The sequence below is a fragment of the Syngnathus leptorhynchus genome, chromosome 3 (genome assembly GCF_054491065.1).
Source record: "Syngnathus leptorhynchus isolate UIUO chromosome 3, UIUO_Slep, whole genome shotgun sequence".
Classification (NCBI taxonomy): Eukaryota; Metazoa; Chordata; class Actinopteri; order Syngnathiformes; family Syngnathidae; genus Syngnathus; species Syngnathus leptorhynchus.
Window position 1 is genome coordinate 3,460,285 of NC_141197.1, and position 24,019 is coordinate 3,484,303.

Here is a 24,019-nt window from a genome sequence, read left to right on the forward strand (position 1 = left end):
TGAGTGCTACATGCGCAAAAATACCGAATGGTTAGGTTTGTTTCAGGATCCAACAGCGCTAGTAACTGATGAACTGATCATTTGAAGCAGGTCTGTTGTAACAGGGGGACATGGAAAACAGAGAGGATGTGGCTCTTGTAGGACCAGGGCTCCCTACCACTGTCTGGACAATTCTTTCAACAGGCTCCATCTTGTATCCCAGCATATGTTACGCATGATATGAAACAGTGCACGCCTGCCGCATTACTGGTGCACACGTCTTTTCTATGCCCATTAGTAACCGAATTTCATCATGAAAATTGTCGTACATATAGATTGGGAGCTGTTCCCACACTCTGATGTATTTTATATCTTTTATCCTTACACTCACAATGTTTTTCTTTCTTCTCTTTTTTCTTGTACCAAGACATTGCTCAAGTCTGCTTCACCAACATATAAATAAGGCCAGACTTCCAATAAAGCTCAGTTACGCTGCAATTCTCGATCCATTGTGATCTTCACCTTAACGACTTGACACACTGCGATGTGAGGCTGATAAGGACCGCCTGCCGTTCAAAAGGATGACAGTAACCATCTACACACCCATTCTGCTGGGCGCTCTCTTGCCACGCCGCCTCCTCCGTAGCGGCCTTCCTCCGGAGGCCTTGTGTATTTGCTGGTGGTGGTAACAGCAGCTCAGGCAGTTGCTACTGGGCACTCTCCCGCCACCGCCATTTACTCCGCCGTAGTCGTCTACCCGAGGCATTGCGTACTTGCTGGTGACGGTAACAGCGGGTCAGACAGCCACTGGCCAGCAGCCCAAAGTGGTGCGACATATCACCTCACAAATGACGTTGATTCAGGCTCACAACACCATCAGGTCAGCCGCTTAGACCCACTGCAGCCGTCCAGCCCATCCAGTCCATGCTGCCCTGAACCTTGCCACATCTCAGCATGTGCCCCTTGAATCAGGTTTGCAACCCTGTCAGGACAGCTGGCCCGGCCCACTGCAGCCTACCCATCCAGTCAGTGAAACCTGGAGTCTACTTCCTTCACCTCAGCACGCGCCCTCAGCTTTCAGCTTGGATCTCGTATCGCCATGGCCACCTCTCTATCTCCATCTTCCACGTCCTTGTCTTCATCGGACCTCACGTGTGGCCGACCGACCTCGGGGTACCTTGCCCCTTCGCTTCCTTGTCATTGTTGGACTCTGAATGGGGACGACCTCCGGCATACATCGGTACCCCCATGTTTCAGATACACACCAACAACCACCCCGCTCCGGTGCCCACAACGCTGTGAACTTGTACACATGTTTCTGTAAGGGTCGATGCCCACAGACCATCCACTTGCACCATTGACTGCAACTTGGGCTGGACGGCCTCTACACAGAATCATGGAGACTTTATTGGACTTAAATAAGCTTCCAACCACTCTCCAACAGTGGAAACGTGTAGCAGAACTAAACTGTCTCCACATTCTGATGGCTTTCATTTCTCTTTGATGTCTTGTCTTTTAGCCACGATGTTGATGTTTCTTTGATGTCTTGTATCAATAGGATAGCTCAGTCTGCTTCATCAATCTGTATATTAGGCCAGAGTTTCAATTAAGTTGTCACAACGCAAGTCCCTGTGAATGTCTCCTCACAGTATTTTAAACCTGATTCTAAATTCTGCTGATCTAGTCCCATCCCAATTTCAAACAAAGATTTACATTGCCAAACACAGTGATTACATTCCTTATGATACCACACAAAGAAAGAAAGAAAGAAAGAAAGAAAGAAAGAAAGAAAGAAAGAAAGAAAGAAAGAAAGAAAGAAAGAAAGAAAGAAAGAAAGAAAGAAAGAAAGAAAGAAAGAAAGAAAGAAAGAAAGAAAGAAAGAAATCACATTATTTTGATTTTCCATATATTTGAAGTCACAGTCTACAGGCTTCCCGGTCACTGCTCCTCAGCACTACAGCTCTTGTCCTGACTGATCACAGCTCGTCATCTCCCATGCTGGCCTCATGTTGCTTGTCTATTTTCTCATCGAGTCCCGACATCTCCTGATGAAGCATGGTCTCTCGGACCTCTCTGGTCTCTCTATTGTCAGCAGCTCTCAGGTTTATAACCAAGGCAGGAAGTCTCCAGAAGCCAAGGGAACCAGACCCTCTTTTTTTCTCAGCTTTTGATACATGTGCAGCACCGTAAGGGTCAGAAAGAGAGCCAAACAAGAAGAATGAAGATTAGGAGTGACAAGGCACGCCTTTTGCTGCAACTGTGCATTGTATACCCTGGTAGAGCGGTACCATGGGGGCATCACAGCTCGCCGGTTCCAGTACCTCATGTGGAGATGGTGTGGTCAATTGTGCTGAAGGCCCATCTTAAGAGATCCACTGCTGATAATACAGGAGGGGTAATGCCTGTTCCTGTGCTCAGAGACTAGCAACCAGTGTGCCTGCAAGACAGTGACTCCATCTCACATTTATGGGTTTCCCTATCAGTTGCACAGCCTGTGAATGTACATTTCATCTGAATGATGTTTCATGTGACTCTTTGTATTGTATCAGTAAACTGTTCGCTGTTTTAGAAGGTCCTCGGATTTGCTGACATCTTGATTTCTGTATTTAGGTTACATGATAGCGTGTGTTTTTTTCTGTCTAAGGCTGAATAAATTCCGTACATTCTGAGGAATGTCATATCTGGAGACTTTCTACATGTTTGGTAATGAAATATATATTACATCTTCAAGCTCGAGTATTTCATCAATGAGAAACAATTCATTAGGTGTGAAAATTGTATGGTTTGCAGTGTATAGTTCGTGTTGTTCGTTTTTTAAGTTTAAAGAGAGGTTTTACAATGAAGTATGATAGGTGTAACCCCAAATTTCGGCACCATAAAACAAGTGTTGGTCTATTAGCGCAGTTACATACACACAGCCACAACCCCGTCAATCAACTAAATTGATTTAGCACCTGTCACGCCTCGTTTACAGTTCCATTTAAATCCCGTCATCGCAACCAGACTTTGTCAGTCTGTCCCGTGATGCTATTTGTTCGCTCACTGCATATCTCGTCTGACACCTGTTGCCCACCTTGATTGTTCACTGACCCGTCCTGCATGCCGCCCGTCTTGACCGATCACACTTTGGCTCGTGAATGAACGATTCTTTCAAAAGAACGAATCTTTTCAGTGAACAAGAGTTCTTTTTTCCAGTTCATATAACTTCAACCAGTAGGTGTCAGTAATGCCCATTGAAGCTGGTGCCACCTCGCCGTAAAACAAAACGAAGAAGAAAATGACGGAACTTCCCGTTCACGAACGAGTCGTGAATTGCATTTCCCGTTCATCAACGAACGAATTGTGAGTGAACGAATCAGTGAGTGAGTGATTCGCATTTCCAGTTCATCGTGAAAACGGATCAGTGAGGGAATGAATCCTAACTTTCCCGTTCGCGGAAGAGTCAACGGATCAGTCAGTGAACGTGTTGTCTCCTAGCGTGAACGATGTAAGCAACAATGTAGATTTACGATTTACTTATACGAGGAGGTTTTAAATAACGTGTATGCATATATATGCCTAAATATTGTTATCCAATATATCGACTGGAGTTTCACATTAGATTGCTGGTTTGAGATGTACTTTTATTAATTATTATTATTTTATTTTAATAAACATTTATGTTATAACTTGTCTGGTGTTTTATTCCTTGTTTTTATATTCGCCAAACAAAACAAAAAAATCTGACATTTGGTTAACTGCTTTATAGGACTATATGTATACGTGTTTTACGTTGTTATATGAGTTGGTGTCCCCAAAATTAACAAATGTCATATTTATTCAAGCACAAACACATTCGATATAATAACACTATCAACTACAAGTCAACAAATACAAAATTAATACATCAATGTCAGCATAAGTGTGCCGGCTGGCAATGGCATAGCGGCAATGGTGTCTGTCACTCGTTCGCGAACGACCAATCAGCAGCGAGTGATAGATGGAGGCGGGGCTTTATGAGTCAGTGACGTAATTTCCCGTTCACGACCCGGTGAAAGACTTACCAACGGATCAGTGTGAAGGTGTTGTATTATAGAAAGAAATGTGTTAATTACCCGAGCCAATTATTTTATATATATATATATATATATATATATATATATATATATATATATATATATATATATATATATATATATATATATATATATATATATATATATATAAAATAATTGGCTCGGGTAATTAACCCGTCAATGTTCGGTGTGTATATATATATATATATATATATATATATATACACCGTACTTACTAGTACAGTTGATCACCTCACATATTATTTTTAATACACTGAAAAAACGAATAAAGCAATTCACACTTTAAAGCACAATATTCAAGTTCATGAAACAAATAAACAAAACAAAAAAAAACAACTGAAAAAGAAATATAGTTATTTTCAAACTAAACTGAACGAGGGTGATTTAAATTTCACCATTGGCCGTGACGCAACAACTGGGAGGGGAAAGCGCTGTTTTTTTGAGTTTTTAAAAAGCACAGGTCTGGTGAAGAGAATTTAGTGTCGTGATGGAAAAAAAAAAACAAAAAACAGTAGGGGCAGCAATGCAATTTAGGATCCAAGCTCTGCTTGTGATGGACAGCATGCGAGCACACATCACGCCAGACATGCAAATCACGAGTCCGACGGCGCGCGTACGCGGCATTGTTTACACCAGGGGTGTCCAAACTTTTTGCAAGGAGTGCCAGATTTGATAAAGTGAAGGGGCCCGGGGACCAGTAGTTTTTTCGGACATTTTTTTTAACTACAATTTCATCCAAATAAACACTGTTATAAAACAAATTTCATTCTCCCAATTGTCTTTATTTTTTAAATGACAAAATAACCAAATATAAGCCACTCAGGCAGATGTGAACAACTCTAAAAACACAAATTCTTCCTTTCATTCATATCTGAAGAGTCCGATAACATTGAACAAACTGTATGAAATACCTTAAATTTACATGAGTTTAAAATTATTTTCGCCTCAGGAACATTTTAAACAGGAGTTATAAGTAATACATAAAATACGATAACTTTGAACAAACTGTATGAAATACCTTAAATTTACATGAGTTTAAAATTATTTTCGCCTCATGAACATTTCACACAAGGTTCACGCAGCCGGTTCGCGCGTACTCTTTTTACAACGGGTTTATTTCCGCATTTGACTTGCGCATGCTCCGCATAGCAGGACACCTGGAGTCATGTTCTCGCTGTGAAATCACGCCGGGTCGCGCGAGATTACATTTCTGCGGCATAAATATAAAATAGCTTTGGTACGTGTGTATTAAAGCGCTGGTCAACAATGGCGGCGGGCCACATACTAAAGATTTTATCACAGAGGCTGCGGGCCTGATGAAATTTGACCAGGGGCCGCAATTGGCCCGCGGGCCGGACTTTGGACATGCTGGTTTACACGATCGATGATCGATGTATTTTATGATTTGGAGTGACACAGATGGTTTGATAAACGTGTTATTTATGTAATAATTATTTGAATAACTCTGAATGTTACGTTAGGCCCGTTCTCAGCCTCTCGTTTGTGTGTATATATTGAAGCAACGTCTACTCTCGGCGGTTCTTCCTTCCTGGATCTTAAAATTCTTACCAGACGAACCGTTACCGGAAATAAAAGCGATTACTTTTAACCCAAAACTCGAGTTTCTGCCCCCTAGTGGGGGAAGACAAAACATGCGTGCAAGTTTATATTTTATTTTACTTAAGTAAAATAAAATAATAAATAAAATAAATGTTAGGGATGTTCTAACCCTAACTTATTTTGCAAGAACCACAGAGAGACAATATGCCTTTTGAACACTTGCAAGTGGAGAATTTGTTCGGTACTGTAGATACAGCAATGTCCGAACAAAGTCTGCCTTTGCATTCTTGCAAGAGTGTATTTATTGAGAGAAGGGTGAGGTGAGAATGGCAAAGGTGGGGGTTACAATTTACATGTGTGGTGGTCACCACCGACAATGGGTGACCACTTCAGAGGGTCCCAGTTTATTGTTTTACGAGGTCGTGGAAATAAAACCTAGGGGAGCCTTCCAGATGACTAACTAAACAACACACCATTTGGAGAGTGGCAACAACTGAATTTGTGCGATAACTGAGGAGCCATGTTGTCTGGGGCTTCATGCCCCTGGTATGGTCACCCATGGCAAAAGGGTCCCAGGTGAGGGGCCAGTCAAAGCACGGCTCAGAAGACCCCTCATGAGGAAAAAGACAAATGGATCTAGTTTTCCCTCGCCCGGACGCGGGTCACCGGGGCCCCCCTCTGGAGCCAGGCCTGGAGGTGGGGCTCGAAGGCGAGCGCCTGGTGCCCGGGCCTTCACCCATGGGGCCTGGCCGGGTATAGCCCGAACAGAAAACGTGGTTCCCCCTTCCCATGGGCTCACCACCTGTAGGAGGGGCCAAAGGGGTCGGGTGCAAAGTGAGCTGGGTGGCGGCCAAAGGCGGGGAGAACCTTGGCGGTCCAATCCCCGGCTGCAGAGGCTGGCTCTAGGGACATGGAATGTCACCTCTCTGGCTGGAAAGGAGCCCGAGCTGGTGTGTGAGGCAGAAAAGTTCAGACTAGACAGTCGGACCTGCCTCCACACATAGTTTGGGCTCTGGTTCAAGCCCTTTCAATAGGGGCTGGACTCTCTTCCACTCTGGAGTTGCCCACGGGGAGAGCATCGAGCAGGTGTGGGCATACTTATTGCCCCCCGGCTGGGCGCCTGTACATTGGGGTTCACCCCGGTGAACGAGAGGGTAGCCTCCCTCCGCCTTCGGGTGGGGGGGGGGCGGGGGACGGATCCTGCCAGTTGTTTGTGTCTATGCACCAAATGGCAGCTCAGAGTACCCACCCTTCTTGGGGTCCCTGGAGGAGGTGCTGGAGAGCGCTCCTTCTGGGGACTCAATCGTTCTACTGGGTGACTTCAATGCTCACGTGGGCAATGACAGTGAGACTTGGAAGGGCGTGATTGGGAGGAACAGCCCCCCCCGATCTGAACCCGAGCGATGTTCTATTGTTGAACTTCTGTGCTCGACACTGATTTTCTATAATGAACACCATGTTCAAGCATGTCCATGTGTGCACTTGGCACCAAGACACCCTAGGCCGCAGTTCGATGATCGGCTTTGTAGTCGTGTCATCGGATTTTCAGCCGCATGTTTTGGACACTTGGGTGAAGAGAGGGGCAGAGCTGTCAACTGATCATCACCTGGTGGTGGGTTGGCTCCGATGGTGGGGGAAGATGCCGGTCCGACCTGGCAGACCCAAACGCTCTGTGAGGGTCTGCTGGGAACGTCTGGCAGAATCCCCTGTCAGGAAGAGCTTCAACTCCCACCTCCGGCAGAGCTTTTCCCACGTCCCGGGGGAGGCGGGGGACATTGAGTTCGAGTGGACCATGTTCCACACCTCCATTGTTGAAGCAGCCAACCGGAGCTGTGGCCGTAAGGTCGTTGGGGCCTGTCGTGGCGGCGATCCCCGAACCCACTGGTGGACACCGGCGGTAAGGGATGCTGTCAAGCTGAAGAAGTCGTATCGGGCCGTTTTGGCCTGCGGGACTCCGGAGGCAGCTGACAGGTACCGGATGGCCAAGCGGAACGCGGCTTCGGCGGTTGCTGAGGCAAAAACCCGGGCGTGGGAGGGGTTTGGCAAGGCCATGGAGAATGACTTTTGGACGGTTCCGAGGGAATTCTGGCCCACCATCTGGCGTCTCAGGAGGGGGAAGCAGTGCACGGTCAACACTGTTTACAGTGGCGATATTGTGCTGCTGACCTCGACTTGGGACGTCGTTAGTTGGTGGGGAGAATACTTCGAAGACCTCCTCAATTCCACCGACACGCCTTCCATTGTGGAAGCAGGGCCTGGAGACTCTGAGGCGGACTCTCCAATCTCTGGGGTCGAAGTCACTGAGGTAGTTAAAAAAACTCCTCAGTGGCAGGGCCCTGGGGGTGGATGAGATCCGCCCGGAGTTCTTAAAATCTCTGGATGTTGTGGGGCTGTCATGGCTGACACGCCTCTACAGCATTGAGTGGACATCGGGGACGGTGCCTCTGGATTGGCAGACTGGGGTGGTGGTTCCCCTTTTTAAGAAGGTGGACCAGAGGGTGTGTTCCAATTACAAGGGATTCACACTCCTCAGCCTCCCTGATAAGGTCTTTTCAGGGGTGCTGGAGAGGAGGGTCCGTCGGGAGGTCGAACCTCGGATTCAGGAGGAGCAGTGTGGCTTTCGTCCTGGCCGTAGAACAGTGAGACCAGCTCTACACCCTCGGCAGGATCCTCGAGGGTGCATGGGAGTTCGCCCAACCAGTCCACATGTGTTTTGTGGACTTGGAGAAGGCGTTCGACCGTGTCCCTCGGGAGATTCTGTGGAGGGTGCTTCAGGAGTACGGGGTGCCGAGCCAACTGATAAGGGCGGTTCGGTCCCTGTATCACCGATGCCAGAGTTTGGTCCGCATTTCCGGCAGTAAGTCGGATTCATTCCCAGTGAGGGTTGGACTCCGCCAAGGCTGCCCTTTGTCACCGGTTCTGTTCATAATTTTTAATGACAGAATTTCTGGGCACAGCCGAGGCGTTGAGGGGATCCGGTTTGGGGACCTCAGCATTGCATCTCTGCTTTTTGCAAATGACGTGGTGCTGTTGGCTTCTTCAGGCTGTGATCTCCAGCTCTCACTGGAGCGGTTCGCAGCAGTGTGAAGCACCTCCAAATTCGAGTCCATGGTCCTCGGTCAGAAAAGGGTGGAATGCCCTCTCCGGATCGGGGATGAGATCCTGTTGAAGTGGAGGAGTTCAAGTATCTTGGGGTCTTGTTCACGAGTGAGGGCAGGATGAAGCGCGAGATCGACAGGCAGATCGGTGCAGTGTCAGCAGTAATGCGGACTCTGTACTGGTCCGTCGAGGTGAAGCGAGAGCTCCCTCCTAAAGCTGCTGCCCCCGCGACCCGACCCCGGATAATCGGAAGAAGAAGGATGGATAATTATTAAATAATTATTAATAGTTATTTAATCATTATTATAATTAAATATTATAATAATTATTTTACTCTGATCCACTTGAGCTATTTTGTGGGCGTATACTATGTATTTAATTAAATCCTCCACATGGTCAGACATCAACAAGCAGACGTTTGATTAAAATTAAAAATGATTGTTTAGAATTCTGTACATTATTTATACAATTTACAGCTGGTTCAGAGTTTTATATTTTGAGATATGATCATATTTGACGGATTTAATTTTGACGTCTATTTTAGGTTATTCCATAGCCCTAATATCAGGTTACCGAAATAACCACAATTAACACGGATCAATGGTTGTTTAAAACAGAGCATCACAACTTCTGTACAATATAAATATTGAATATTAAATTTATAAATTTATACAACTTCCCATTCCTTTTCAAACCTGTAGGCTCTGCCTATTTTGTTCAGTGGATTAAATTTATTTTTGTATCTGTTGTTTGTACAGAGTCATAGTTTGAATGATTTTCACCTTGCGGGTGCTTTTGAGTGTATTTGTCTTCATTTGATTGGTTATGTGTGGTTTGCCTGTTTGAAACGAATGAATTCAATCCAATTCAAATTTCAGATTGTTTTCGGGTTTAATATTTCATATTTGATACATTTAATTTTGTCGTCTATTTTAGGTCAATGTGTAGACCTAAAATAGACGTCTATTTTAGGTTATTCTGTAGACCTAATATAGACGTCTAAATTAGGTCTACAGATAGACCCAATATAAACGTCTATTTTAGGTCTACATATAGACATAATTTAGATGTCTATAAAATAACCCAATATAGATGTCTTTTAGGTCTATAGGCGTAATTTAGACGTCTGTAAAATAAAATAACCTAATATAGACATCTATTTCAGGTCTACACATAGATGTAATTTAGAAGTCTATAAAATAACCTAAAATAGACTCTATATCAGGTTAAAGAAATAACCAATCCACATGTACAGATCAATATGCTTGTTAAACACAAATCCAAACAAGTTCTGTACATTATTTATACAACTTACAGCTGGTTCTGACATTAAAATTTTGAAAGATGGTTATATTTAATGATTTTAATTTAGACGTCTATTTTAGGTCCATACCGTAACCAATTTTAGACGTCTAAATTAGGTCTTTACGAGACCAGATGTCTAATAGACGTCTATGGCCGACAGGACGGTTTTAAAATAACTATAACAATTCAGCGATTTTGGTTCAAAATGATACAAAACTACTGAAATTGGAAGGAAAAGCACTTCATAATAAAAACTATTGGATTTGCTTTCTCCCCTTTCCATGATGGCATGGGAGGCACGGCCTCTCTTGCCCTGCGACCCGACCCCGGATGAGCGGAAGAAGATGAAAGTATTGGAAAATGTCATTTTCAATGAACTGTGCTTTTTTGGTATTGTGTTTTCCTGTGCTGCTGTTGAACCTACTGCAGGCAAATGCGGAGTGAACTTAGTTAAACACTGGCCTCTGCTGTCAACTTTGTTAGTGGATCAGAGACCTTATTAAGATTTGTTTGCAGAAGCAGGGTAGACATTCCCTCACTCCCCCGACCCATACTATCTAACTTCTGGGCAGAGCCGCAATGGGACTTCAGCCCTGAGATTTCATAGCTTTGACCAGCCCACTTTGAATGAAGAATTTCTTTGTACACACCACAGATGCAAAATAATAAGCCAAGATAATTAGGGGATATTTTAATACAAAACCGTAAGCACAAAGTTCAATGTGAGTGTTGTGATACGCTTCGTCCATGAAATGAAAAGGAGGCTTCTTCTCACAGCCCGCAGCTCATATTTATTCTTCATTTTACATTGTAATAGTTAAACATTACATCTAACAAATGATTAGAAAAAATTGAACTGTGGGGGCTGCAGGAGGCTTGTAACATTGTCAGAGAGGCGTAAATTGCCTGAATAAAAACATGGTGTTTAAATAAATAAATAAACAAACAAACATATATACATACATACATACATACATACATACATACATACATACATACATACATACATACATACATACATACATACATACATACATACATACATACATAATCTCTCTTTTGCAGATTACGTCTATGTAGGGTACTTTTTTAACGTAACACCCGCGAAAAACGAAGGTTCGCTGTATTTCTTTTTTACATTTTCCGCTGTAGATGTTGGATTTCTTTTGAAACTTATTCACCGGAAGTTGTTTTTTTCCCAAAACATGAGTCGACTCGACAAATTTCCTTTCTTTTTCAACGAAGTATGCGGGGCATTCTTGCCTTTACATTGCGTTAGGGGGTGAATTTATAGTTATTGATAGTTATAGCTGTGCTTGCGAAGTGTTGTATCCAATAAGTACTTCCCCACCTTTACGAGCTTCCTGTTAGGTCAGTGATGTCCAGCACATTTCATTCATTGTGGCTAACGCTAGCTTCGGATTGGTCAAAGATCGCCTAAACAGAATTTGGCCGACGTGCTTAACGTATTTTACCACTATTCACTACAGTACACGAAACACCATAATGAACCCCTTTCGATAAGAGAAAGGGGTTGCACGTGGTGAAAGTTAACTAGTAAGTCAAATGAAAACTGCTGCATTTATTTATGGTATGCTCTAAATAGTAATTTTCAACTGCTTAACTACCATGGATTATGAACATAAGGCGAATGTGGTGGCTGAATGTTTGCAGAGCTACAGGAACGATGAATCCGGATGGAAAGTCTGCAAAAAATCGGTAGGCTTATAAAATGTTCATTCACATGCTACTAGATCGATAAAATGAAGACACCTTAATATCATGCATTATGTTCTAACAACCCAAGTCAACTAAAACTAGTCTAAATCAGCGGCGTTTCCGTTTGGCGACATAAGATATGATATTAACTTGTTGTCAAAAGCAGAATTCTAACTTTTGTTAGGATTTCGTTTGACTGAAATGGCGTTTTCATAACGCAAATTATTTATTTTATTATTTTATGCTAAATTTGCTGGACAAACTGTGAGCTCGCTATGGCTGAGTGTGTCGCGCCAGTTCATGATTTGGTCACTTTTTATTAATGCCTACTACTGTTTTGGGTAAAACAAAGGATATTAGAAGTAATCTTAAAAATATTATTATCTTTATTATTAGTATTATTATTATTACTGTTGTTATTGTTCTTGGTGTTATTGTCATTGCAGTCATCTGTAACTGTTAGATTTGGTCCCAGTTCTTTACTTTTAATGCTTGCTATGCTAATAGTAATTACCAGGAGGCTGCTGTCTCAGTTTAACGATTCAATGTATGCCAGAAAGATCGAGACAGCTGTGGGGCCTTCTTTGCTGGAGAGAGTATACTACTTTTGGCCGCCCTCCTGCAAGGGGCAACTTTTCCTAGCCGGTGAAATAATGCGTGACCTTGCAATTTTAACTGAGATCAACTCATATGTATGTGCAAAGAGTGTCATAGAGGAGGGGAAGCCAGTGAAAGCAAGAGAAGGCACACAGCAAGATAATGGGATAGCTTAAGCTACCTAGCTAATCACATGTGCCAAAGAGGCCTATTCTAACAATCCCCCTGTTTGAGTTATGGGTCACACAACTAAAACTTGAGCTTTTGAAGAAAAAATGTACATCTTCCCCTGTTGACATGGCCTAAACAGCCAGTTCATCCCACCCCCTGTTTGTGCCAAAATCTGCGCATGCCCCCCTACACGGCAAGACTTACTATCAGGTCCACCCCCCCTCGGACCAGACTCTGAGTCGCCAGTATCTTTAGGGACCACAAGTGTGGTGTAGTACAGAATGAAAAAGTCTAACCAAATGTGGTCTATATGTAGTGGATGTGTGTCAGTTATTAGTGTACCCGGTGCAAGCGATAAAACCTGCAGAGTACATGAGCAAGCAAAATAAACAACTATATTTTAATCCGTCTTCATCGACCCTAAAGCTGACTAAACCGACAATGCCATCGTTGTCCTCCATCCCAGGAAGCGCCGGCACACTCAACAGACCTTAATGCAAATCAAGTCAGGTTTATTTGTATAGCCCTAAATCACAAGCAGTCTCAAAGAGCTTCACATAGACAAACAATTGACAATTATTCTCAAAGCATCCCCTGATCTTAAGCTCCCAAAGGGCAAGGAAAAACAAAAAACAAAAACATACCAAGGGATCTTGAGCTCCCAAAAGGGCAACGAAAAAGTAAAAAAAAAAACTAACGGGAAAAATGAGAAATCTTGAGAAGGGACCACAGATGGAAGGATCCCCCTTTCAGGATCACTAGGCTGCAATGGATGCAGAGAGGGCACATAAAATACGTAATATGAAAATCAATGAATAAGTGGATGTCCAAGTCAAAGAGGTGCCCTCGATTGTCCTGGTAGTGTCTTCGAGGAGGGTAATCCGCTGCAGTTCCATCATCCTGAATTGGTCCATGAGAATCTAGATAGCCGCTGTCAGCTTGGGTGTCACCTAACCACCTCCCCAGCCGGGGAGAGGTGGGGGCAGGGGAGATGGGGAGAAGGAGCGCTAAACTCTTGCCAAATCGGCCACTGCAGGTTAATTAAAGGCCATATCATAGAAATCTGTCTTTAAACATGTCTTAAATGTTTCTACTGAGGTCACAGTTCGAATATTCATTGGTAGGGCATTCCAAAGCTCTGGAGCCTGAATAGACAATGCTCTAGACCCTGCAGACATTTTCTTGGCAAGGAACACAGCAACAACCACAAAACACAAATAGTCCACCTGAAATAACTACACAACTGACTACCCCTTTCCACTTACCAAACCACTTCTCCAACAAGTCATTAAATGGACTAGATATACCTGAGGATGCTTTTAATTCATTGGACAATTCCCTCAGTCCCCTCAGCGCTGATGTGAAACTCCCATCGGGAGCAGTATTGTTGGGGATATACTACAAACCGGATTCGGTCGAAGTTGGAAAATTGTGTAAAATGTAAATAAAAACCAAATACAATGATTTGCAAATCATTTTCAACCTATATTCGATTGAATACACTACAAAGACAACATATTTAATGCTCAAACTCATAAACTTTATTTTATTTTTCAAGTAATAATTAACTTGGAATTTCATGGCTGCAACTCGTGCAGTAGAAGTTGGAAAAGGGCATGTTAACCACTTCGTTACATCACCTTTGCTTTTAATAACACTCAATAAACGTTTTGGAAGAGAGGAGACTAATTCTCTTAGCTTCTCGTGGAATTCTTTCCCATTCTTGCTTGATGAACCGCTTCAGTTGTTCAGCAGTCCGGGGTCTTCCCTGTTGTACTTTACGCTTCATAATGCATCACACATTTTCAATAGGAGACAGGTCTGGACTGCAATCGAGTCAGGGGAGAACCTGGATTCTTTTACTTCGAAGCCACGCTGTTGTAACACGTGCAGAATGTGGCTTGGCATTATCTTGCTGAAATAAGCAGCTGCGTCCATGAAAAAGACGTCGCTTGGATGGCAGCATATGTTGCCTCAAAATCTGTATGTTATTTTCAGCATTTATGTTGTCTTCACAGAAATGTAAGTCACCCATGCCATGGGAACGAATGCACCCCCATACCATCACAGATGCTGGCTTTTGAACTTTGGGTTGATAACAGTCCGGATGGTGCGCTTCCTCTTTGGTCCGTAGGACACGACATCCAGTGTTTCCAAAAACAATTTCAAAAGTGAACTCATCAGACCATAAACACTTTTCCATTGTGCAGCAGTCCATTTTACATGAACTCGGGCCCAGAGAACGCGGCGTTTCTGGATGTTGTTCATAAACGGCTTTTGCTTTTCATGTAGAGTTTTAACCAGCACTTACTGATATAGTGACGAACTGTATTTACCTTTGGATACATAAGTGGGTCGAAAATGACCCGGTGAGGTTTTTTTTTTTTTTTTTTTAAATATCTTTGTAATTAAAAACTGTTATCATTTCAGATTCCAGGAATTCCTCAACAAACATGTTTTTAACATCATGCTATTACATTTTTAACTTTCCTATTATATATTTTGGGAAACTGTAGTTTTTGTATTAATACCCCAAGTTTCCATAAGTGGGTCAAAAATGACTTGCATGCATTTTCTATGGAATCCAATGGGAACCTTTGAGCCAGGAGTAAATTTACTGTGGACCACACAATCTATATGATAAGTGTTAGGGTTGAATAGATTAGGTTGATCATATTATGTTGGAATGTAATCAGTAATAATTAACCTAAGCTTGTCCTGTCTTAACAAAGTAGTAGAACAAAGTGCTAAGATCCTTTGCACTGATTGACCAATTGTAGAAGACGCAATCAAAGTTGTTTTGTCTACTCAACATCGTAAAACATCCCCCGCTATGATGTGATCAGAGGCCAGGTGTTTCACCCCCACCTTGGACACCACACATGTAAATTGTCACCCCCACCCTTCTTCTCTCAATAAATACTGTCTTGCATGAATGCAACGGCAGACTTTGTTCGGACATTGCTGTGTCTACAGCAACGAGCAAATTCTCCACTTGCAGAATTAATTCTCCACGTGCAAGTGTTCAAAGGGCGTACTGTCTCCTGTGTGATTCTTGCTCAATAAGTTAGAGTCGGAACATCTCTAACAATAAGTGTCACTCCTCACAAAGATACTTTACATAATAATAATAATAATAATAATAATAATAATACATTATATTTATAACGCACTTTATATTCGGAGGAATCTCAAAGTGCTACATGGCAAGTAAAAACAAGAATAAAAAGCAAGGACAAATATAAAACAACTGGACGACAACCAGGATATAAAAACAGGAATTACAGAAATGCCAAAGTAAAGAGGTGAGTTTTAAGTCCGGTTTTGAAAGAGTCAGTGGATTGGGGTGCTCTTAGGTGGTCGGGGAGGGAGTTCCACAGTGTGGGGGCTGCATGGCAGAAGGCCTGGTCGCCCATGGTGCGCAGCTTGGTGTTGGGGACATGGAGAAGGTGAGAATTGGATGAGCGGAGGTTTCGGGTGGCAGATTTGGGGGCAAGGAGTTCTTTGAGGTATGGGGGAGCATGTCCGAGGATGCACTGGTGAGTGAGGAGGGCGATCTTATAATTTATTCAAAATTTGATGGGGAGCCAGTGCAGAGAACGGAGGATGGGTGTGATGTGGTCGCTTTTCCGCACCCTCATCAGGATCCTAGCAGCGCAGTTTTGGATGTACTGGAGCCTCTGGAGGCTCTTGCTAGGGATCCCGATGAGGAGTGCATTACAGTAGTCTAGCCTGGAGGAGACAAAGGCGTGGACAAGTTTCTCAGCATCTGTCAGGGTAAGTGTGGGGCGGAGTTTGGAAATGTTCCTGAGGTGGAAGAAGGAGGTTTTGCAGATGTGTTTTATGTGTGACTCTAGGTTGAGTTGAGAGTCCAGTATCACACCCAGGTTGGTGACAGTGGCTGAGAGGGGGATTGTGTGACTAGCGAATGAGATGCTTGTGATTGGGCAGGTATGGATCTGATAAAGAGTGCCAAATAACATGGCTCGGGTTTTATCGCTGTTGACTTGTAGGAAGCTGAGATTCATCCACGCCTTTATCTCCTCCAGACACAGTGAGAGGATGGATGAGGGAGATGGATGAGGCTGGGTTGCAGAGGGTGGGGGGTTGAGTTTGAGGTATAGCTGGGTGTCGTCCGCGTAACAATGATATGAGATGCCGAACTTCCTGAATATATTGCCAAGGGGTAGCATGTAGAAAATGAAGAGGGTAGGACCGAGTACAGATCCCTGGGGGACACCGGAGGTGACTGTGTGTGTGTCTGATTTTTTCCCTCCCAGGGAAACATACTCGGTTCGGTTCGAGAGGTAGGACTAAAGCCAGGTTAGAGCAGTGCCAGAGAATCCAGTGGAGTGAAGTTGGTTAAGGAGGATGTTGTGGTGGACAGTGTCAAATGCAGCGGACAGATCCAACAAAATGAGGAGTGACGAGGAGCCTGCATCGGCAGCCATGAGAAGGTCGTTGGTGACCCTAACAAGGGCTGTTTCGGTGCTGTGGCCAGAGCGAAAACCGGATTGAAATTTCTCAGCGATGTTATTGCGGGTGAGATGGGCGTGAAGTTGGGCAGCTACCACTTTTTCCAGAACCTTGGAGAGAAATGGGAGGTTTGATATTGGCCTGTAGTTGGCAAGGTTGTCCGGGTCAAGCGAGGGTTTTTTGAGCAGGGGGGTAATAATGGCTGTCTTCAATGCAGGGGGTACAGAGCCAGACTGGAGTGAGAGGTTGATGACATTGGTTATCAGGGGACTGATGGCTGAGCTTTGATGTTTAATGAGGGCTGTGGGGAAAGGGTCCAGGGCACATGTGGAGGGTTTCATCTTTTTGATGATGTCCTCGACCTCCGACTGCAAGATAGGGGAGAAACAGCGGAAAGGCTGGACTGACCCAGGTGGAAGGAAGGGGAGTGGAGGTGAAGTGGAGGGGCCAGAAGAGGAGAGGAGCTGGGTGCGGATGTTGTGAACCTTAGCGGTAAAGAAGGTCATAAAGTTATTGCACACTACCTCTGAGGATTCCGTTGGAGTGGTGGGTTGGGGATTGAGAAAGTGGTTGATGGTTGAAAATAGCTGTTTTGAGTTTCCAGGGGTATTGTTTATGATGTTGGAGTAGAACTGGGCACGTGCAATCCCAAGGGCTTTTGAGTAGGCCTTCTGATGTTCTTTATAGGCCTGTTTGTGCACGGTCAGACCTGAGGCATTGAGACGACGCTCCAGGATGCGTCCAGTTGACTTCATCAGCCGCAGCTCACTGGTGTACCAGGGGGCTGAGCGTGAAAAAGTGACTGTTTTGTTTTTTATGGGGGCGTGGATACCTAGAAGTTTGGCCAAAGAGTTATTGTAATGGTCCACTGCCTTGCTGACTGATGGAAAGGTCGCGGAGGAGGAGGAGAGAAGCAGGAGGTCCTGTGCTAAAGTGTCTTGGTTGATGTATTTGAAATTTCTGAAAGAGATTTGCCGCTTGGGTTTGCAGATGGGGCGTGGGAAAGGCAGTTCCATTTGAATAAGTTTGTGGTCAGACACACCAACCTCGTGAACTTGTAGGTTGCTTATGGCCAATGAGGAAATGACAAGGTCAAGTGTATGCCCTTTGTCATGGGTGGGGACATTTACATGTTGAGTGAGGTGTAAACAGTCCAATAGTTGCAACAGGTCAGAGGCAGGGGGGCGGGAGGGGGTGTCGACATGGATGTTAACATCACCTAATATGATTAAATTAGAGGAAGTGGAGGTACAGAGGGTAGTGAGTAGATCGTATAGTTCTGGAATGTAAGCGGAGTTTGGTTTAGGAGTGCGGTAAATAAGTAAAACTGTGACAGGATATGGAGGTTTACATTTGAATGCAAGGGATTCCAATGAGGAGTGATCAGGTAGAGGGAGGGGGGACAGCTTTAGATCAAGACAATGGAATACAGGAAGGCCACCGCCACGGCCAGTGCTGCGGGGTTTAGTTATGTATTTATAACCAGAGGGACAGGCTTCATTGAGGAATTGATAGACATCCGGTGGTTGCCAGGTCTCAGTCAGGCACATTATGTCTAAGCCTTTGTCCAGGATGAGGTTGTGAATAAATGATGATTTACGGGTGAGTGCTTGTATGTTGAGGAGATCCATTTTGATTGTGGATGTGGGGCTGCGTTTAGGTAGGGGGCGAAGAAGAGAGAAATCTACTCCACGTCTTCTGTTCCACATGAAGTGCAGTCCACTGTGTGTTGGAGTGAAATACAGTTCGTTTTGTCCTGGCCACCCCAGGGCTGCTCCGTGTTGAAGTCCGTTCCGTGCCAGAGAGATATCCATTCCGTGTTTTCCCGGCAACCCAGTGTCTGTCTTGAGTCGGAGCCCGCTCCGTGTAAGAGTGGACTCCACACCATGTTTACATAGCAAAAGCTTATACATGTAAGTATTATCTCATATAATATTGTTTGCCTTTCATGACTGTTATTATTTATTAACAAATTAGCATACGTTATAACTAAGTAACACTGGCTCGCTAACTAAGATAATTTACATTATTATGGATTGTGTTTGCGTGTGTGTGCGTGTCCGTGCGTGCACGTGCACTTGCCATTCATGATTGCGTGTGTGCGCGCGCACGTGCTTGCTATTCATGATTGTTGTGTGAAAGAGTATATTATCTTCAAGAAATTATATTACTAACTTACACTTCATAGCTTACTATGTGTGCTAACCTTACTCTAGTGTGTGTGTGTGTGTGTGTGTGTGTGTGTGTGTGTGTGTGTGTGTGTGTGTGTGTGTGTGTGTGTGTGTGTGTGTGTGTGTTTATTTAGCTCCTGAATATGTTAAGAACATTACTCCTAAATTTCCTCAACCTCTATCATGGCTGCTAGATACACAGCTAAAATGACCTACAGATGCTGGATGATGATGATGATGGAGAGGCAGTAATGGGGTTGGACTCAGAGTCTGACATTTCAGATGATGAGGACCCAGACTACTCTCCAGTTGGCAGTGGCAGTGGTCCACCTGGAAATCCAGCTGAACAAGATCAATCTGACACAGAAGATTCTTCTTATCTCTCCTCTGAAGAAGAAAGTGTCCAAATTATATCAAACAGAATGAGTCGGAAGGGCTCTTACTGAAGCGAGTTACCACCTACAGGGCAGAACACAGAGCCACAATACCCTCAGAAGTCGGCCAGGGCCTGCACAGGGGCTTAGCACCACTGTCTCGCCAAGAGATGCATGGGAGCTCTTTATCACTGATGATATAATACGAGAGGTGATGAAGCGCACAAACTTGGAAGGATGGAGAGTTGCAAAAGCTAGAGGAAAAAATTGGGAAAAATATCAGCAAAAATGAATTCATGGCCTTCATAGTATTGACCTTGCTTGCAGGAAGTGAGAAGAACTGGGACGTTTCAGTCCATGAGCTATTTGGAAGTCCTCTACATAATCCCATGTACAAGACCATGATGTCGATTGGGAGATTTGAAGACATTCGCCGTACCTTGCGCGTTGATGATAAAAGGACCAGAGCCTTTCGGCTGGAAACAGACCACATAGCAGCCTTTCCTTATGTATGGAACTTGTTTTTGGTCAATTGCCGACAGCGATTCATCCCCAGTGATTCCTTATGCAATAGATGTCATAGTTTACACATGTAGACAACCAGGAGAAGAAGTTCAGAAGAATCTGGGTGAAACCATTGTCCAGCAGTTGTGTAGTCAATTTAGACACACAGGTCGAAACATAATGTTTCTTTACCAGTGTGACTCTTGCGCAGCATCTCTTGGATATTGTGGGGACTCTATGCCAGAAAAAGCCAGATATCCCTCCTCTGATGAAGCCTTCCAAGTCCAGGGAGGTTCATAGCACAGAGTGTGGATTCAATGTCAGCTATGTCAGGAAGAAAGGAAAAGCTGTTTTGCTCCTGAGCACGATGCACCACGACAAAGTAGTGGATGAAACTAGCTCAAAGAAAAAAACAGAAGTGATCAGATTTTACAATAAGACGGAAGGAGGTGTCAACACCACCAGATGGTTGGCACGCCGAACAGAGGTGGCCCATGGTGCTGTGGTATAATATGATGGACATCACCACCCTAAATGCCTACACCTTTTTCACAGCTCAACACCCAGATTTCAAGAGTGGCATCACCAATGCACGACGGCTCTTCCTCAAAGAGCTGTCAAAGGAGCTTGTCACACCACACGAGGAGTTGGCTGGAAAGCTGCCCCCAGCTACAAACCCCGATTATAGAAGCAATGGAAAGGTGTTAGGTGACAAAACCCATAACCCAGCCACAGGAAAGTAGCAGCCGGGGTCAACCAAAGAGGAAGAGGTGTCAGATCTGCCCAAGCAGAAAAAAACGCAAGGTCAGCAATAGGTGTGGGGAATGCAATGTACCTGTGTGCAATGATCACAGCCAGAAGATGGTAGTTTGCCTAAACTGCAGGCAGTGATGAGAAAATGAGGTAAAAGTTTTTCGATTGTTGTTCCATGTAATTTTTCTTTTTCCAAAATGTTAAAAAGTGAAAAATAAAGATATTTCAAACATTAAATCATTATTGTGTAAATAATGTAAATATACCGTTTTGGCCCGAATATTCGGGCGCGAAGTTTTTTTCATTGAAATAAGACTGAAAAAGTGGGGGTCGTCTTATATTCGGGCCCTAGACATTATACCCATTTTCACTTGTGCGCAGTGGTAAGTTAAAGGTTGCTGGTATCGACTGAGTATGTTGCTGGGATCGTGTGCGTCTTTGACACAAAGTGTGTATATACATTTCATTGTTACTGTTATGCCGTTTGTCCAATCGCGGTTTGCTTCGTGTCCGCGCCGTTTGATTGACAGCTCCGGCGCACTCATAATCGACTATGTTGCTGTAATCGTGTGCGTCTTTGACACAAAGTGAGTAGTATATACATTTCATTGTTACTACTGTCCACTGTTGTATCATTTGTCCGATGGCGGTTTGCTTTGTGTGCGCGCCGTTTGACATCTGGGTGTGGTGAAATTTGTCCTCTGGATTTAACCCATCCCCATGTGATTTTGATCTATCCCCTGGGTTAGAGGGGAGCAGTGAGCAGCAGCGATGCTGCACTCCGGAACCATTTGGTGAGCTGACCCCCCAATTCCAACCCTTTATGCTGAGTGCCCAGCAGGGAGGCAATGGGTCCAATTTTTATAGTCTTTGGTATGACCCGACTGGAGTTTGAACCCACAACCTTCCAGTCTCAGGGCGGACACTCTACTACTAGGCCACTGAGCTGGTTTTATACCCAATCATGTTACCCACCTGTTCCCAATTAGCCTGATCACGTGGGATGTTCAAAATAGATGTTTGATGAGCTTTTCTCAGCTTTCTCAGTATTCTTTGCCACCTTTCCCAACTTCTACTGGACGTGTTGCAGCCATGAAATTCTAAGTTAATTATTATTTGGCATAAAACAATTAAGTTTATCAGTTTGAACATTAAAGATGTTGTCTTTGTAGTGTATTCAATTGAACACGGGTTGAGAAGGATTTTCAGATCGTTGTATTTTGGTTTTATTTATATTTTACACAATTTCCCAACTTCAACCGAATCCAGTTTGCAAGTACAGCAATTTTCCCCAAACATCCAACAAACCCCCTCTCGCTCTGCCAAAATAGAATCTAACGCAACCCTATTCTGATATGCCATTAGTGAAGTGGCAGTCAGTTGCGAATGTATAGCACTAAAGCCATCCCTTGTAAAATGTCTTAACTGTTGTACATTGTCCATCCATTTTCTATACCGCTTGTCCCCACGCGGGTGTGCTGGAGCCCATCCCAGCAGTCATCGTGCAGTAGGCGGAGGACTGTATCTGTTCACACAAGTTTACATCTGAGTCTTAGGTACCGTATTTTCCGACTAAAAGTCTACTATCATTCCGATCACTACTATAAGTTGCTCCATTGTTCAAGTCGCATCAGCCATAAAATGCTCAATAAAGGGAAAAAACCCCTTAAGTCGCATTTTGGGGGAAATTTATTTGACAAAATCCAATACCAAGAACAGACATAAACCAGCAACAACAGGCTAAACGATACGGCATGCTGATGTGACATAAACACAAACAAGGAGCTGAGAATAAGCCTGACGTAACATTAACAGTTATCCAAATATCTATAACATAAATGACACCTTTATCAAACCATCTATGTCACTGCAAATCATTAAATCCATCGACCGGATTCTTCATCCTTTATGTAAACAACGCTGCCTGTGCGTCCGACTCGTCATCAGTTGCATTTCAAATTATTCCACAGGCCCATATAACGATATATATATCCATAACATAAATAACACCTTTATCAAACCATCTGTGTCACTCCAAATCATTAAATCCATCGATCAAATTATTTTTCCTTTATGTAAACAACGCCGCATGTGGGCAGCTGACGTCGGACTTGTCGTCAGTTGCAGTTCAAATTATTCCACAGGCCCATATAATTATAAACAACAATTTTATCAAACTATCTCTGTCACTCCAAGTCATTGATCGAATCCTTCGTCCTTTATGTTGACAACGTCGCGTGTGCCGCGCTGATGTCGGACTAGTCGTCAGTTGCAGTTCATATTACAGTAATCCCTTGCTACATCACGATTCGTTTATTGCAGTTTCACTACATCGCAGATTTTTTCCCCCAAATAAAAAAAAAAATTAAAAATACAACTTTTAAATTGAGGAATTATGGCACAAATGTTGCCCACTCGTCAGCAGAAGGCACACACAATTGCAGTGCATACACTTGTACCTTTTTATAAAAATATTCTTTTATAATAAGAGTTCTAAAAACACATTTAAGAGTGTTATACCTTGTTATAGAAAAATCATTATAATAATAAAACAGTTCTAAAAACATATTTACAGTATGTACACTTGTACCTTATTATCAAAATTACTACAATAATAAAAGCTGTTCTAAAAAGATATTTAAAGTATGTGTTAAGAATTCTTCATGTTATTTATGTTATTCAGCCGTGCTTTGATTTGAGGTAGGGCGCTTTATTTTGAAGGGCGTTTTCAGATTATACCATTTCAAATCATTAAATCTCCTGACTCTGGAAGTCAATGAATGGAACTCATTGTCAGTGAGGCTCCAATTATTCCAAAGCCATAGTGTGCCCTCATGAGGTTTGAAATGAAAATAACATGTGACGTGATCAACTACACTAGTAAGTCAGTAATGTGTTTATGATCAAGTAAAAATGTGTGCATAATTTCACATACAAGTTGCTCCTTAGTATAAATCGCCCCCACCCCACCCAAACTATGAAAAAAAAACGTGACTTATACTCCGAAAAATACAGTATGTGTTGAGTGCAACACCTGTTAATGGATCAGATAAATTTGATCAATGCCAGCTTGACAAAATACACACAACACTGCCAATAAAGGCATCACATTTAATTTTGGCATAAGGACATGCAGTTCATTGTAGATCCAGCTTCAAAATCACTGGCTAGTTATTTTCAAATGTAGAAATGCCAACAGTATTTCTTCATCACTAAATATAATTTTCTTGTCTTC

The 24,019-nt window shown here is 43.4% G+C and overlaps 1 protein-coding gene and 1 pseudogene across 4 annotated transcripts in view; both read left to right on the forward strand.

Moving 5' to 3' along the window:
- The first annotated feature begins 11,185 nt into the window (after positions 1-11,185).
- Positions 11,186-24,019, forward strand: part of stard5 (StAR related lipid transfer domain containing 5) — a 30,579-nt gene continuing 17,745 nt past the window's right edge. Inside the window, exons 1-2 of one of the 4 annotated variants that reach the window (XM_085906933.1) lie at positions 11,186-11,576; positions 11,694-11,738. In XM_085906933.1, coding sequence (XP_085763059.1) covers positions 11,707-11,738 — 32 coding nt within the window. In that variant the 5' untranslated portion in view covers positions 11,186-11,576; positions 11,694-11,706. Of the gene's footprint in view, positions 11,739-24,019 lie in introns of all 4 variants that reach the window. The other 3 variants (XM_085906934.1, XM_085906932.1, XM_085906931.1) reach the window with 3 other exon arrangements.
- On the forward strand, positions 11,749-24,016 carry LOC147058862 (uncharacterized; annotated as a pseudogene).